This window comes from Vanellus vanellus (genome assembly GCF_965231255.1).
Source record: "Vanellus vanellus genome assembly, chromosome: 1".
In the NCBI taxonomy this organism is placed as follows: domain Eukaryota; kingdom Metazoa; phylum Chordata; class Aves; order Charadriiformes; family Charadriidae; genus Vanellus; species Vanellus vanellus.
Genome location: NC_138905.1, coordinates 7,652,852 through 7,667,391, shown reverse-complemented (window position 1 = coordinate 7,667,391; position 14,540 = coordinate 7,652,852). Strand labels below are relative to the sequence as shown.

Here is a 14,540-nt window from a genome sequence, read left to right as displayed (position 1 = left end):
ACTTGTGCCCATTGCCCCTCGTCCTGTCACTGGGAACCATTGAAAAGAGCCTGGCTCCATCCTCCTTCAACCCACCCTTTAAACACTTGTAAGCATTAGTAAGGTCTCCCCTCAGCCTTCTCTTCTCCAGCCTAAAGAGTCCCAGCTCTCTCAGCCTTTCCTCATAAGGCAGATGCTCCAAGCCCTTAATCATCTTAGTTGCCCTTCGCTGGACTCGCTCCAGCAGTTCCCTGTCCATCAAGATGCCCTTCATCAAGCCCCTGTGCTTCATCCAGTCCGATTCCAGTGCCGCTGCCGTCATTTCCCTCAAGGTTTCACAGATCCCTTATTGCTTGCAGGGAAAGGCTTCATCAGAGCCTCTTGTCCTGTTCCTGCCGTGGCAGGGGCGTCTCCGGCTGTGTGCGTAAGCACAGTGTCAGAGTTGTTTCCATACTACTCGGCTCTGTTTTAGTGCCTGCTTCCCTGCTCTAAAATAGTTTCTCTGACTCATCCTCCAGAGGAATTTCTGTGTCTCCATTGACTGTGGAAAGAGCCCAGAAAACCCATGTTTCCTACCCAGCATCTAGGTCAGATACATTAAGCAGGGTGGTGCAAAGACTACCCCAAGGGACCCACCGAGCACAGATAAACACTAGTCTGAGTATGCCCTTTTCACTCCCCTCGCCTTCTTGCACCCAAAAGGACTTGGCAAATGAGGTAAAACAGCTCCGACAGTTCCTATAGATGCTCAGGAGCGATGCGGTCACCTCCACTTCCCAGCGGCAGCGGAGGACGACGGGTTGCCCCGGGGCACCTGCCTTTCCTCTTGGAAATCCAACAGCTTTGCACAGCAGCAGCGCACGCTCGGGGCTTCCAGTTAAGCCTTGCGGCCAAGGAAATCCTATCTGTTTGTAAAGGCAGCTCAGCTGCAGCAGCTTATGTGAAGTCCGAAGCCAAGATGTCCAGAGTAGAGGGATTTATAGGGGAACATGACTTTTATAGACGTTGCGTTAACTTTAAACATTTGCCTTTCTCAGCCCGGGTTCTCCTCCTGTGGATGAAACTTCCCCTAGGTATGATATATTTGCTGAGGAGGAGACATGGACACCACTTACCGTAAATGTCCCTGTTTCTGTGCTTTCTTGTGAGGCAGCATTTAATGCATTGCAGTCACACTGTGGCCGTTTGCAAATACCCATCCGCAGCCTGTTGGCATTTGCTCTGCTTCTCTCTTTCCCCATTTTGACTTAGAGGTGACAGAGAAGTGAAGGTTTTTTCATATTATACATAAAATATATTTTATTATATGTTTACTGATCCCGGTCATTCCCTTCTCTTCTCAGCTACAGAGGATGTGGGCTCTGAGCATTTGCGCTCTGAACCTGCCGGGGGGGGGATACACGGGCGTACGGCATTGCCTTACCCACAGGAGGTTTTGAATTCATTAAGCCCTTAATCAACCTTGTTTCACTGTTTCCATGTCCCCCTCATCCTCCCACAGCCCACATCTCCCACCCGTTATTTTGTCCCCCTAACAGCTATATTTAATCTAACCCTCAGCTTGCAGAGATCCATACAGCACCTGCCTCACCAGAGCATCAGTCACCTCTGTTAGGACCCCCAGAGTTGTAATACATCAGTCTGAAGTAAAACATACTTAAAGTAAACACTCCAAACCAGGTATAGCCCTGGTTTAAACTAATACTGTTCTCATGCAAGTTAATATTGGTGAAGATGTATACATTTCCTCAGCAGCTGATGCCGGTTCTTGGCTTGAGCTGCATCTGGGGATGTCGTATTTGAATATATTGTACTTCCTTCACTGCTACCCTGCTATAAGGTGCATGCCGTCTATTTAACGGGACGATTAAAAGAAATGAAGTTTCTAGGAGGTGTTGTAGCACAAGGCAGAAGTCAGCTCATTCAAAAATCAACACCAACATTTCAATAAATAGCAGCAAAGCGTAAGATGCTGTGCTGCTCTGATCAGCAGTTTCTCATTTCCCTGCATCCCCATCAGCGAGAGGGAAGGACACAATACACTCTGTTTCTGGGTCTTGCTGGCTTTATCCCTTCCTCGGTATTTAATTAATTTGCTGTGTGTATGTGTGGGGGGAATGGTGACCTAATCCTATTGAAATACAAGCCAAGTAAAACAAGTTTAGATGGAGACGCGGTCACACAGCAACTTTCGGTCGGAGAACAATACACTTTGAGGTAAGGTATATTGGCAAAGTAGTTTTAGGCATATCAGACCTAATTAGTTTTATTGTGATAATGGTAATACTAGGTGGGAAAAAGCTGAGTTGGAAATTAAAGTGGATAGCAAGTTTTGGAAAGTTTGGTGGCTGTGGAAATGGAAAGTTTCTGTACAAGTTATAGAAAAAAAAGCCTCTTACAGAGGCTTTTGAAGCCCAGCTGAAACTACAACCCTAGCTCTGAGACAGAAATGAAAAAAAAAGAAAAAGAAAAGCAGTAACTCAGTAACTTCAGCATTCAGGCGGAGCAAAATGCAGAAAACTATGAAGCAGCCTGTCTTGTAAGGCAGACTTAAAACTACATTTGTTCTCAGCACCTAAATAGCTTCTAGCAACAGAGAAAAGATTATGTTTTTCCTGATTCAAAACTTTTTCCTTTAAGCTCAGCATAGTTGAGCTGGGTAGTGCGCGTTACCATTCAGTGTCATTTACCTATAGGCAAGCAGCTTAATCCATGCCTGCACTGTGTACTCTTCAGGAACAGGACAGAGGTGTATCAGGAATATCTGCCACCCATGTATGGTACCTGGAAAGAACCAGAGCAGACGCTGCGTTGCCTTGATTTGTATTTGCAATTTATATCTTGTGAATCGCTGTGCTGCAAAGTCTAGGAGCCACCTGCCCTCGCAATGAGCTCTGTACATCCCCTCTAATAGCCGAGTTGTGTCCTGGCTGCTGTCTCTGCTTTTCTACACTATGGAGGTGTGCGCCGCCCCACGGTTCGTTATTTCACTGGCCACCCTGAGTATTTTTGGTGGAGGGCGTCAGAGAGGGGTGACGTGGGTCTCAGCAAAGAGGCTGGCAGGGTGGCACCACCCGTCCCTGGGGGGCTAAACCCTGGGATGGCTGTAAGACCCTCCGCTTCCCCCAGCCCTCACCATCTCAGTGGGTGTGCATTGCCCAACCTGGAGCCGGGAGCGGTGCCAAAGGCTGGGAAGCTCTTGGAAATGCGGAAAGCACAAGGTATGGGGTTGGTGGGGCTGAACACCAAGCCCAACGCTCGGCGGCTGCAGCCAGGCGAGGAGGAGGACGGCCGCTCCTGCTAAACCACTTAGACACGAGACTTCACTGCCTCTCCCCTCCCAGATCCACCACCGCATTCCTGTGGCATCTTGGGCGAATCGCTCGGAGGAACGTTTTCAAAGGAAACAAGGCGAGAACGGAGCCCCTCCGCCTTGGAGTGACGGGGAAAAGCAGCTGGCTGGATCTTGGTGTGCCTCCCTCGCTGCCTGCGTGGTCAGCGAGGAGAGGAAAGGGACTTGGAGATGCCCCAGAGTGAGGTCCTGCCCTCTTGATTTATTTTTCTCTTCCTGGAGACCTTCTGTCTCCCACTGCCTGGGCAAGGAATTTAGGGATTTACTGTCAGGACTGACTTATCTGCTCACTTGGCACAAGCAAGGTGCCTGTGGTAGGCAGCCTGGCTCATACCCTATACCTTTTTTTTTCCCTTTCCTGTCTTCTTGATTAGTATGTTTTCTAGTCTCATTAAACCATGGCCTTTTTTCCTTCGCAGCTATAGGGAATAAAGTGTTGATCCCTTCCTGGGTACTAGCAGTGGCCAATCCAAGTACCGTGGAGACATATTTCCACCTCCACCCCCAATCTTGGCAGAGGGGACTGAGTGTGACTATCACCTGGTATCAGCTTGTAAACATTCTTCACATTTTCCAGGTACGTGGGCCCTTCTCAGCTGCTCAGGGGGACACCAGGGCCAAATATGACCCAAGAGACCTGTCAAGACACTGTCCCAGAGCTGCCCCTGGCAGGCCCTCCAACAGTTCTTCAGGTAGTTTTCCACCAAGCAGTGGTTTGGTGGAGATCGGAACAGACAGGGCTGTTTTTTAAAGACTCCTGATTGCCTGTGGACATGGATTTGGGTCCGTTCCCAGGGCAAGGTTCTCCACACTCCAAAAAAACTATCAGTATGCTTCCCTTGCAGTTGCCGCAGGTGGTCAGCGATGCCAGCTGCCATTTCGTGGAACCTGGGGTGGGATCCATCTCAGTCTGAGCTAGTTATCCAGGCAATGGAGAGGTGTCCCCAGAAGTGATGCACCTGAGGTAGGTGTCCAAGGTAGGCAAGAAGTCTCCCCTTGGATGTGCCCATTCCCCTCCGATAGTGGTTGGGAAAGGTGAGACGACTTGACTGGTTTTGTCTTAGGAGTTTAAAGTGAAAATCTGCTTTCAGCAAGCAGTGAAATGGGAAGAAAGGCACCATTCACAGTGCCAAGACACCTCGGGGTGGGTGTAGCCTGGCAGAGGCTCCCTGCAGGCAGTGCTTCATACCCCAATGAAGTCCCCATCTCTAATATTTTGAATGGAGACTGCACCACAAGCCTTACACCTCCCACAGCAAATGCTGACCCAGCATTCCGTACGATAAGTAAGAAAAGAACACCCACAATCATTTCTTTCTCTATCCAGGTCTTACGTATCTTGGTCATTCATATGAAGTCCTGGGGTGAAATCCCACTTGTCTCCATTAATGCCAGTGTTGCTGGATCTGCCCTAGACACCCCGATTCGGTACCTCTGAAAGGTGCGGTCTTGTAGCAAGTAGAGGTGGTTTAACCCAGCACTGCCGTGTCCCCGCCACTTCACCCAACATGATGGTTTAACAGTGCTGACAGGGGCTTTTCCGCACTTCAGCAGCAGTGTTACTCTTGGCTGAAAAGCCCAGTAACTGGAGGTTAAGTCACTCCATCCCAAACCCAATACCCTCTGCTGCCAGACCCCTCCTGCTATTCTTTGCCGCACCGTCCGTCTTTCCATCCAACACACTCGCTCCCACGCAGCCTGCCCAAAGGGGCTGAACAAAAGGAGAAAGTGGTGCTTGGGCTCTGAAATGTGGCCATGGCAAGGCAGGGCTCAAAGGGGACCTCCCTGGCCGGGAGAGGTGAAGACCGTCTGCGTGAGCTGCATCGTGTCCTTATCAGCTTCCCCAGGGCACAGAGCCCTTCCTCTTGCTAAGAGCACAGAAAGGGTTGGGGAAATAAATCCCGATGGAGGTAAAGAAAAATAAAGAGCTATGTTTGGCTCCTGAGCCCCTTGAGAGAGAGTTCACAAATTATTGCTGCGCTGAGACAGATAGAGCTGGAGGTACACACTTTGTGCTGCTTAACGTTTCAGTTTAAGATGTTTTATATAATTTGCACAGCAGTAAAGCACAGAGCAGCAAGGCAACGTGCAGCAAATGCAGACAGTGTTTATCTTTTCTACAGAGCAGATTTATAGCGGGGAAGGGCAAGAGGAGAGCGGTGTGGGGATGCGGTGAGGTCTCTGGGATGCAGTGTGGAGGAGGCTCGGCAGCAGAGCAGGAACTGTGTTTCCCAACCCGCAGTGCTTGGGATGCATTTCCCGAGAAAGACGCTCTTGTTTCTTCCACCGGACACTCCCAAGAGGTTGTGGTGGGGAGATGCTGGGTCTGGGATGCTGAGGGAGCATCCCATCTAGACACCGCTCCAGTTAGCTGTGCAGGTCAGGAGGAAGATATGAGGATAAGAAACTAAAGTGACCCCTGCCCAGTTCTTTTAAAAACACACCATGTCCATGCAGAGATCACTTACTGTCTTACTGTGTCTTACTGTCACACATTTAAAGACATTCCAACAATCATCTTGCCCGATGACACCCTATATCTAAAGGGGCCAAAAACAGTCTGATGTCAAAGATGGTTTTAGGAGACCTGAAATGAAAGACTTTTCAGTGGTGGCGCTCCAGTGGTTTTTAGCTGTGCTGCCCATGGGGAGCATGCATGAGGAGCTACCTAGAACTCAACTTTTCTCCCTTTAGTAAATGAAGAGCAAGACTTGGGCGCCTCTGCTGGGTTTCGAGTGGCTTGAGCTCTGTAACGCTAACTTCAGCCATTTATGGACAATTTGTGGTGGATGGCACAGATGCCGTGGATGACATGCTACCATGGTACTTTTATCCATGGGGCATTTTCTAACCACTGTCCCATTCTAATGAAGCTTATAGAAGGCAGATGTGTTTGTCTGTCAATCAGACAAATGTATATATACGTCAATGCAGGGTGTTTGGTAAAGGACTCGCATGCCAGCAATGTGACGGTCAGAAAATCAGTTTGATTTGTTACAGTGCTGATTTGTTTGGGAGATGGGCATATTTTGTAAATCATCTAGATGTGGTGAAACTTAAAACTGGGTATATTTGTGACAGGATGTTTCAGACAAATACTCAAATATATTGAATTTGTAGTTTCACAGCTGTCTGGGATAAATCCTAAGCACTTGTGTGGTTCTTGTTGTGCTACCTTTCTTGTTGCATCTCCTGGTACTGCACTGGACTGGAGTTTAACCACTGCTGAGGATGCCTTGCTAACAAAACTGTGGAACAAGTTAGACATGCAGACAGAGATCTCCAGAACAAACGTTTCTGAACTGTGAGTCACTAGAGAATGTAACTTTTGAAGGAAAGATAGAAAAGTAATCCATAAGTTTTTCTGGGGAGCCATTTCCTGGTCCTTCTCTCCATTTCTGAGGTCCGTGGGCATGTATGCCATGCTAAGTGTGGCATTTTGGAGCTGTTGCTTAACTGCCTGCTGTTGATATCTTGTGGGAATAGGAGCTGTCAACTGTCTATCCTTTCCTGTCCTTTCCTTCAGTGGCACCGAGTGGAACCAGGTCCTCAGTGACTCACTTTGCTGGATGGAGATTTCATTATCCCTTAAACAGTGTGTAACCCACCACCTTCTCTTGTGTACCCGACATGGCAAGCTGTGGTGGGGGATGGGAGCACAGGCCATTCCCAGAAACAAACTACAGTTCTCCATAGCTTTTCGCAATGCCTTTGGACTAAGTTCTGATCTTGATGGTCATCAAGTGCAATGTCTGCACATTTATGGGTGCAGGAGACCAGACAAAATGGGGTGTGAAATTCCTGTCCGTAGATAGGCTCCGCAGGAACAACTGCGCAATGTGGCGATATCTCATCTGGCTGTATACAAGAAGTATTCAAGTAGAATATGAACGGAGGGCTGGTTAACTTCTCACCCATTTGTTCAGCAGCTGGGTTAGTTATACAGGCTGTGCTGAGCTCCAGGCTGCTGCAGTTATGCAGTACTCAGCACCGGTTTAAAAATAACTTGGTTGCACCCATGTGAGCTGCAGCCCGAGCAGTAACAGCCAGGGTAGGACAGCACTCGCGTTTAAACATCATCCTCACTGCAGAGCTCGGCGAAAAATGCTGTTTGTAACCAGCTGGTGAGAATGTGAGGACTCCACCTTGTTATTTTTCCCCACGCAGAAGGAGCAAAGAGGTTATTTTTCGGCTGGGAGTCCTGCAATTACAGGCAGGCATCCAACGATCAAGCTGGGCTCTTCCTATCGCGTGCCCTGTTGGTAAGCAAAGCTGTGTGTCTGACAGTACCTCAGTTTTTTATAACTGTGTTGTTCCAGTGATCTCTCTGGAAATCTCCAGGTAATTTAAGCACTAAACTGTGGGTTTCAGACTGGAGAGTGAGGACCTGGAAGAGGAATAGCATAAGCAAATGATCTGGCGAGCTTTTTGGTGGTGTTTGGGAAGTTTCTGAGTGGCTCTGTGGAGCTGGACCACCTCTGCTGACAGAGGACCAACCTTAAAAGATTTGGGAGGGCCTCTGGGGTGAGGCTACTGCCATCCCTGATGTCTGCCGTCAGGCAGTGCCATTCCACCACCAGCCAGCCCAGACAGATGAGACACAGCTGGGTTCACACAGCTTCACACTTCAGCTGCATGAATTGTTTGTTCCTCTGCATCGGACTCTGTCATACGCCAACGCCTATCGCTGCATCAATGGAAAATGCAAGAAATCCCTCATGAAGTGGAGTTTCCATCTCCCGTCTTCCCAAAAAGCGCCTTTTCCTAACTCAGTGCTCTCCTTTGCAGGGATTTAAATTCAAGAAGCGTTCTGCTTGAAGTTTTGCAAGGGTTTGGCAAACACAAAAGTCAAGAGGTGCTGGCTGCTTTCAAATAGCGCTTGGAACGAGCTGTGATCAAACCCAAATTCCCTCCTCTTCAGTGCAATTTCTGGCCCTCATCTGTGCGCTCCCACTCTCCCTAGCATGCATTTATAAGAGGACCCTAGTGAGAAGACGGTCGGGGCAAGCATTTGCCTTTTAGCAAAACCCTGCAGTGCTTTTGTGCGAGAAACCAGAGCTTATGGTGACTGGAAGCGGTTGCTGTGTTTGTGTTGACTGGCCGTGGTTTTCGGCTGCTGGGGGTTTCCAAAGCAAATGAAATGTTATTCATCAAAGCGGGCTCCCTCCCCTACTTCCAGTTGTTGAAAATACTACAAAGTAAGATGGAAAGAAACATGTAATCCTTCATCATCACAGTGAGGATTTACTTGTTTATTTAGATTCCCTGTCTGTTCCAAATGTTCTGCCAGAGAAAGCCCATCCAGGCTCCACGAGTGCCTGACACATAAAAAAAACCAACCCTAGATGTATATAGAAGATAAGCCCAGCAGAAGACATTGCCTTTCTTCACAGTGCACCACTGCAGTGATCAGCTGGAAGTCCTACTTGCACGGAAAAATGTTTTTTGTAGGAAAAAAAGGAAGGAGGCACATCTCCCAAGGCAGAACGAGATTTCAATGGTGGCTCCTTTAGATTAGAAACTTTATGGTGGGGTTGTCCTTGAGCCCCAGGCATCTCCTCTTTTTCTGCTGGCAAAATGTTGCCCAGGTAGAAAACATGGAACTCAGTGCCTTTGCAGTCAGTGAAATAAGAGAGTTGTGTTGAGAGCCTCCCTAGGAGGTGGAGATCACTCTCGTGAAGGGTGTCTCTCCCTGCAGACGTTACAGGGGAAACCAAAAGAGAGGAGCCCAGAGCTGAGTCTCACTTTTATCTGCTTAAGAGAAGGCAGCTGAATCCTGTCCCAGGTGACACTGTGTGTCAGGAACACAACTCCTTTGCATCAAAACTAGTCAGCAGCCTTTGTAGCTGGTTTTCTCATCCCATTCCTATTGTTGCACCTACAAACAGGAGGCAAGTCAGAAACAGGAGACCGTAAACATGGCCATCACATATAGCTGAGATAAACCTCTGGGTCATCCTAGGATGAGGTAGTAGAGGAAGAGTAATTGTCCAACAGATGTTTTGCGTTTGGACCATCATCCAACCCAGCGGTTTTGAAAATGCCCCGTGAGCTGCTTTTCTTGTGATGCCTTGAGTGGCTCTTTGGTTTTTTTGTTTTTTTTTTTTTTTTCCCCTATCTAAGAGCCACAGGCATGAGTGGACATTAAGAGCTTGATGTCCCTACTGGGGGTAATATTGCAATAAGTTGGTAGTGGGTAGAATGGGAGGGCTGGTTTTCAGCCAATGAGCCCCCACCAAATCACTTCGATTGAAGTCATGGGATCTTGAATGCTGCTAGAGACTGCTGAGATTTTACCTTTTAGGGTTTCATCTGAAAGAAGCCCATATATGAGATATTTAAGACAACTCTGTTCTTGAAAAGGCAAACCCAACCAGTTCTGTGTTTTGCAGGTGCTGTCCTTATTTCACATGTTGACATAAAGAGCAAAGGGCAGGCTCACATCAAAATCTGGAGTTTCTGAAGGGCTGCTAACTGAATCAAATCTAGAGTTTTCCAAAAGTGACACCCCGTGGCCTGAACTCCAGTTTCATTCCAGAAATAAGGCAGCCTTCCTCCATAAATTCAATGTAGCCTCAGTGGACTGGACAGGTCTGTCAAAACAGTTCATAAAAGTAATTGTGATTCACTAGTATCGTTAAGATCTATGATTTTGGGTCTTACCTGAATACAGAAGGTATAAAAAAAGACTAGAACTTCCAAAAAAAAAGCATTCTACTTTTGAAGAGCTGTGAGCTGTTCCAAGGAACACCTGAATTAACCCTTGCTTTAATAAGTTTTTGTGTCAGGCTCACCTGTTGCTATTTCGCTTCTGCTGTCCCCTCAGCTCATGTGCTCCTCCGTCCAGAAAGCCCTGTTTGAGGAGGAGGACAGAGTGAAGAAGCTGCAGCAGAAGGTGGCGACGCTGGAGAAGCGCAACAAGCAGCTGCGAGATCGGGTGAAGAAAGTCAAGAGATCTCTCCGGCAAGCCAGGAAAAACACCAGGCACATGGAGCAGATGAACCGAAAGCTCAGCGAGAAACTTTCCTCTGCAGGTGGTCAAATCCCCTATATTAACTCTTTGAAGCAGGAGAACTCCCATGCTACCTACCTTAAAGTATAATGCAAGGGTAAGTGCTCAGGCCAATGATAATGGTGAATTTTGCCTGCATTAGATCAGGATCTGGCCCCCACACCTTGTCTACACTGTGCTTCAAACCTTGCATGGAAAATGAGTCTGAACTTGCGTTAGACACAGCGCTAGATTAAACAGCAAACTGTATTTGGCTGGGTGTTGGAGGCACAGCCCAGAGCCATGTCCTTGCTGTCCTCGGTGGACTAGGGACAGACTGTAACCTGTGCTTCTCGGCCCTCAGCCCCCTCCACCTCCCTCACCAGTTTTAGGTTGCCCTTGATGAAAGTGCCAGTTCAGCCCCATGGGCCATTGCAGGCACTTGACCCAGGACATCTTCTTGGAAAGATCTGGTGCCAACTTACCTCCTCCACATGGGCAAGCAAGGCCAGGGGGATATATGGAGATGGATGCTGTAGGAAGGATGCAGGCATGAATGCTCTGCTCCACCATCACCTCCAAGCTCTCAGCCTCCCTTAAGCTTGACTAAAGTCTACATCCAGTGTCTGAGCAAAGGCTATGTCCGGGGCACAGTCAGTTTGGGCCCCTCTTCAAAATGAAGTATAGATGTGCCCCAAATTGTCTTAAGAGTGTTTCTAAATATCCCTACATATTATAAATAAAGTAGCTAACGTGTTTTATTTTACCAGGAAGTGCCTTAAGGGTCTCAGTACCTCCTTTGGGTGCCTTTATCATTGCCCAGCCAACAGGGTCTTTTGGGGACTGTGTCTAGGACCTAATCCAGCTCCTGCGGACAGGAGTGGACTTTGCCTGACTATTAGTGGGTGCAGGATGAGGCCCAGCAGACAATTTCAGATCCTGTTTTCAAGCAGGTTTAATTTACAGTGTGGACAAGGCTTCAAGTTTTGTAATCACTGTTTGAGGTATAATGGAGGTTGCTGGGCAGCCTCACTTAGTTACACTTAGATACTGTAGAGACCACATCAATATCAACAGGGCATTAAAGATTAAGGTAGTTTATATATGTATATATTTTAAAATCCTATAGAAAATATTTTTATTACACATTTGATATAGTCTAATTTCTTAAAATATGAAGTAAATCCTGTTGCTCGGTTATCTCATTGAAAAAAAAAAAAGCCCATCATGTCCTTTATTAGACTTTTTAAACTGACTTCTGCTCAAGCAGCATAGGTTAAGGCATCCGTGGCTGATAATATTTTCAGCCGTGTTAATGTACCAGAGCATGTCTTGGGTCTTGGTACTCGACCACCCTTCCTTCATAACGGGGCACCATAAGGAGAGAAAGGTAGAAGAAGAGGTTCTGTGGTTTTCTTCCCTTCTCAAAATAGTTTTTCTTATTCCAAGAATGAGTCCTGAGTGCCGATACGCTTCATGGTTTTCGCCAGGGGCTGCCGGCCCTTGCCCAGCCCTGGACAACACTGACAATCTAAAATCTAAACCCAATTTGTACAAGGTGGACTGATCCAGATGATCTTTAAGATAGAGGTCAGGCCCTCAGAATTACCAGCGTGCAAACCACCGCTCTGCTCCTAACTCTCCACACTTTAACAGAGCACTGCATGGTCTCCGTGCTGTGTCTCAGCACTTGAGATTAGAGTAGATCCAGGCTACAGCCCTGCTGGACCATGCTTTAACTATCCCTGCGCTAGGAAAAGCCCATATCAGCTTTCAACCATGAGCTTCAGTTCAAGCTGAACTCAGAAGTTAAGCCTTCTGTTGGCTTCTAGGATGCTGCTGAGTTTAATTACCTTCCAGTTTTGCTCCTTTTGGAAATAAAGCTTTTCTTTTTTTTTCTTTCTCCCCCCCTCTTGAAATAATATTGGCATTTCTTAAGATTCTGACTCCTCCACAAGCTCCACTCCTTTCAAAGGCTTTGCCTACCGAATCAGCACAATTTAAGTTGTTTTGTGCTGTAGTCAGCAATGCTGTTGCCTGAGAATTACTACAGACCTAAGGCTTCCCTAGAAGCCATCAAGAGATTTGAACTCCAAAATTTAAATCCATAGGAAAGTAACTAATTTTTTGTTTGTTTGTTTCTGGTTTCTAAACTGCTGTTTAAATAAATGAACTCTTTTTCCTGGTATAGGTATTAAAAGCTTGTGTTCTAATTTTTTGGTAATAAAAATATTCCCTCTGGTATTCATTCATGTTTTATATGTTTTATAAATATTTGTATAAAGCTGAGAAAGTATAGTTAATATAGCTACACCTTTGCTATTCTTACAAATTTTCCAAACACAGTGTCGAAAATCTTTTTCTTTTGGCTGAAGGTTTTGTCTCTTGATGAAAAGATTGGAATTTTCTTCCTATTTCCCCCTTTCTCTAGCTTAAAAAAAAAAGTAAAACATTTTGTTCTCCTTGTCAGTTTTGTGAGAATTTTGTTACTTTGCAAAGAAAACAAAAACAACCCCCCCAAAGGCAGTATCCAAATGCAACCCAAAATGTCCTCTCCGGGTACAAAACCAAAAAAGGTTGTTTTCTTGTGGGTTTTTTCCTTTCATTCCTGCTTGGCTTTGCACCGTTTCCAGAGATAAGGACTAGCAGTCAGATCAGATCACAAGTTAACCCTCTCAACAAGTAGCAGGGGATGCCAAGCCCGAATGAAAATGCTATAAATGTGTCAGCATTGCTTACCTGTCCCTGCTGGCGACAGTATCCAGAGAGCGACCGGGGACGCTGTATGGGCAGGAAATACGAGTGTGAAACGGTTTACATCCATTCTGGTTGGTATGCATCACGCAGGGCCTGACACAGACGTTAATTTTTAGACCCAGGGACCAACTAACCTGGAAACCCACAAAAAGGGCAAATTTTCATGTCATTTTTCAATTAATGTGAAAGGCATGATTGAATATGTTCCTCTTGCAGCGCTGTGCGGGAGGTACTGGGGTGCAGAAGTGCAGAGGAGGTTGGCATAGCTACATGGGTTGGCAAGAGATGGTATAGAATCCCCCAAAACATCCTGGGGGGAGGGGGAGAGAGGGGGAGAAAAAAAGAAAGACAGAAAAGAAAGCAGAAATGTTCAAAAGAGGAAAGCAATTGGTTAGAAACAACACCAAATGCGGCAGCCCCCCATGGGAAGTTTGGAGATGCTTTACAAATTAATAACATTTGCTTTTGCAAACACGAGCTTGAAGGCTGCCAGAACATCTGCGGGGCCAGTGCTAGAGGTTCCCAGAGCAGATGAAGCCAGAACTGGAGGCAAGGAGGGGCTTTTTGGCATCTGTGTTCACCGTGGAGGAATTTAGGGATGCTCTTATGGCCGAATCAGTTTTTCCTGAAGGAATCAGAGGCCGACAAGAAGTGAAAGAGCAAAATGAATAGTAACAAATTGCAAGGACAGAGAGCAAATGGGTATGAACAGTACCAGAGAGTAGAATTGGCTGAGTGATGTTGAGTGGCTGACTGGTGGCAAAAATAAATGCAATGCAATGTAGGTAACATAAATAGATGCTCATGGGGAGAAAGAAAAACAGTCATATGAAATGAAATAAGATGCTCTAAGCTGGCATCAGCCAACTAATATTATTATATACAGTCAGTAGACAATTAGTCAATTTAATCAATCTAGTATCATGAAGATAGAGAGGTTACACCATATCGTTCTATGAAAACATTGGCTCAACACTTAGCTGCAATCAAAAAATGTAGGTGAAGTGGTAGAAATGGTTAGGAAAGGGCTAGAGACCATGATTACATTGCTAAGCACGAGGTATGCCTGCTTCTGGGATGCAGCGTGCAGTTATTCCCCGTCACAAAAAAAGCATCTAATAGGAAATGTATGGTGAGAGGCAAGAAGGAAAATCCAAAATCTAGAATAGCTTCATATGACGAGCAATTATATTTTCCAGGACCTTGGGCTGGAGAAGAGATGAAGTGTGAGAGGAGAAGGACAGAGAGCAAGAGGAGAGTTGAAATCTAGGGGTTTTCCTCTTTTCACCACCACCACCATATGTCTCCGTTGTGCCATTTCTGTCACTGGTTAAACTTTTGCAAGGTTTGTGTGTCTCACCAGAGCTGAAGTGGATACTTTGGATGCTGATTTGTACCCAGAAAGCACCTTCTGCCCTTAGACTTTACAATAGGAAGAATTCTGGGGTTGGGTTTTTTGGA

At 46.5% G+C, this 14,540-nt stretch overlaps 1 protein-coding gene across 1 annotated transcript in view; it reads left to right on the top strand.

The window, feature by feature from the left end:
* The window catches only part of CCDC3 (coiled-coil domain containing 3), a gene marked incomplete at its 5' end in the record, with an annotated part of 42,244 nt that extends 30,851 nt beyond the window's left edge, over nucleotides 1-11,393 (top strand). The window contains one exon of the mRNA XM_082498765.1: nucleotides 10,158-11,393. Within this exon, the coding sequence (XP_082354891.1) occupies nucleotides 10,158-10,433 (276 nt within the window). The 3' untranslated portion in view covers nucleotides 10,434-11,393. The remainder of the gene's footprint in view (nucleotides 1-10,157) is intronic.
* Nucleotides 11,394-14,540: the final 3,147 nt, after the last annotated feature.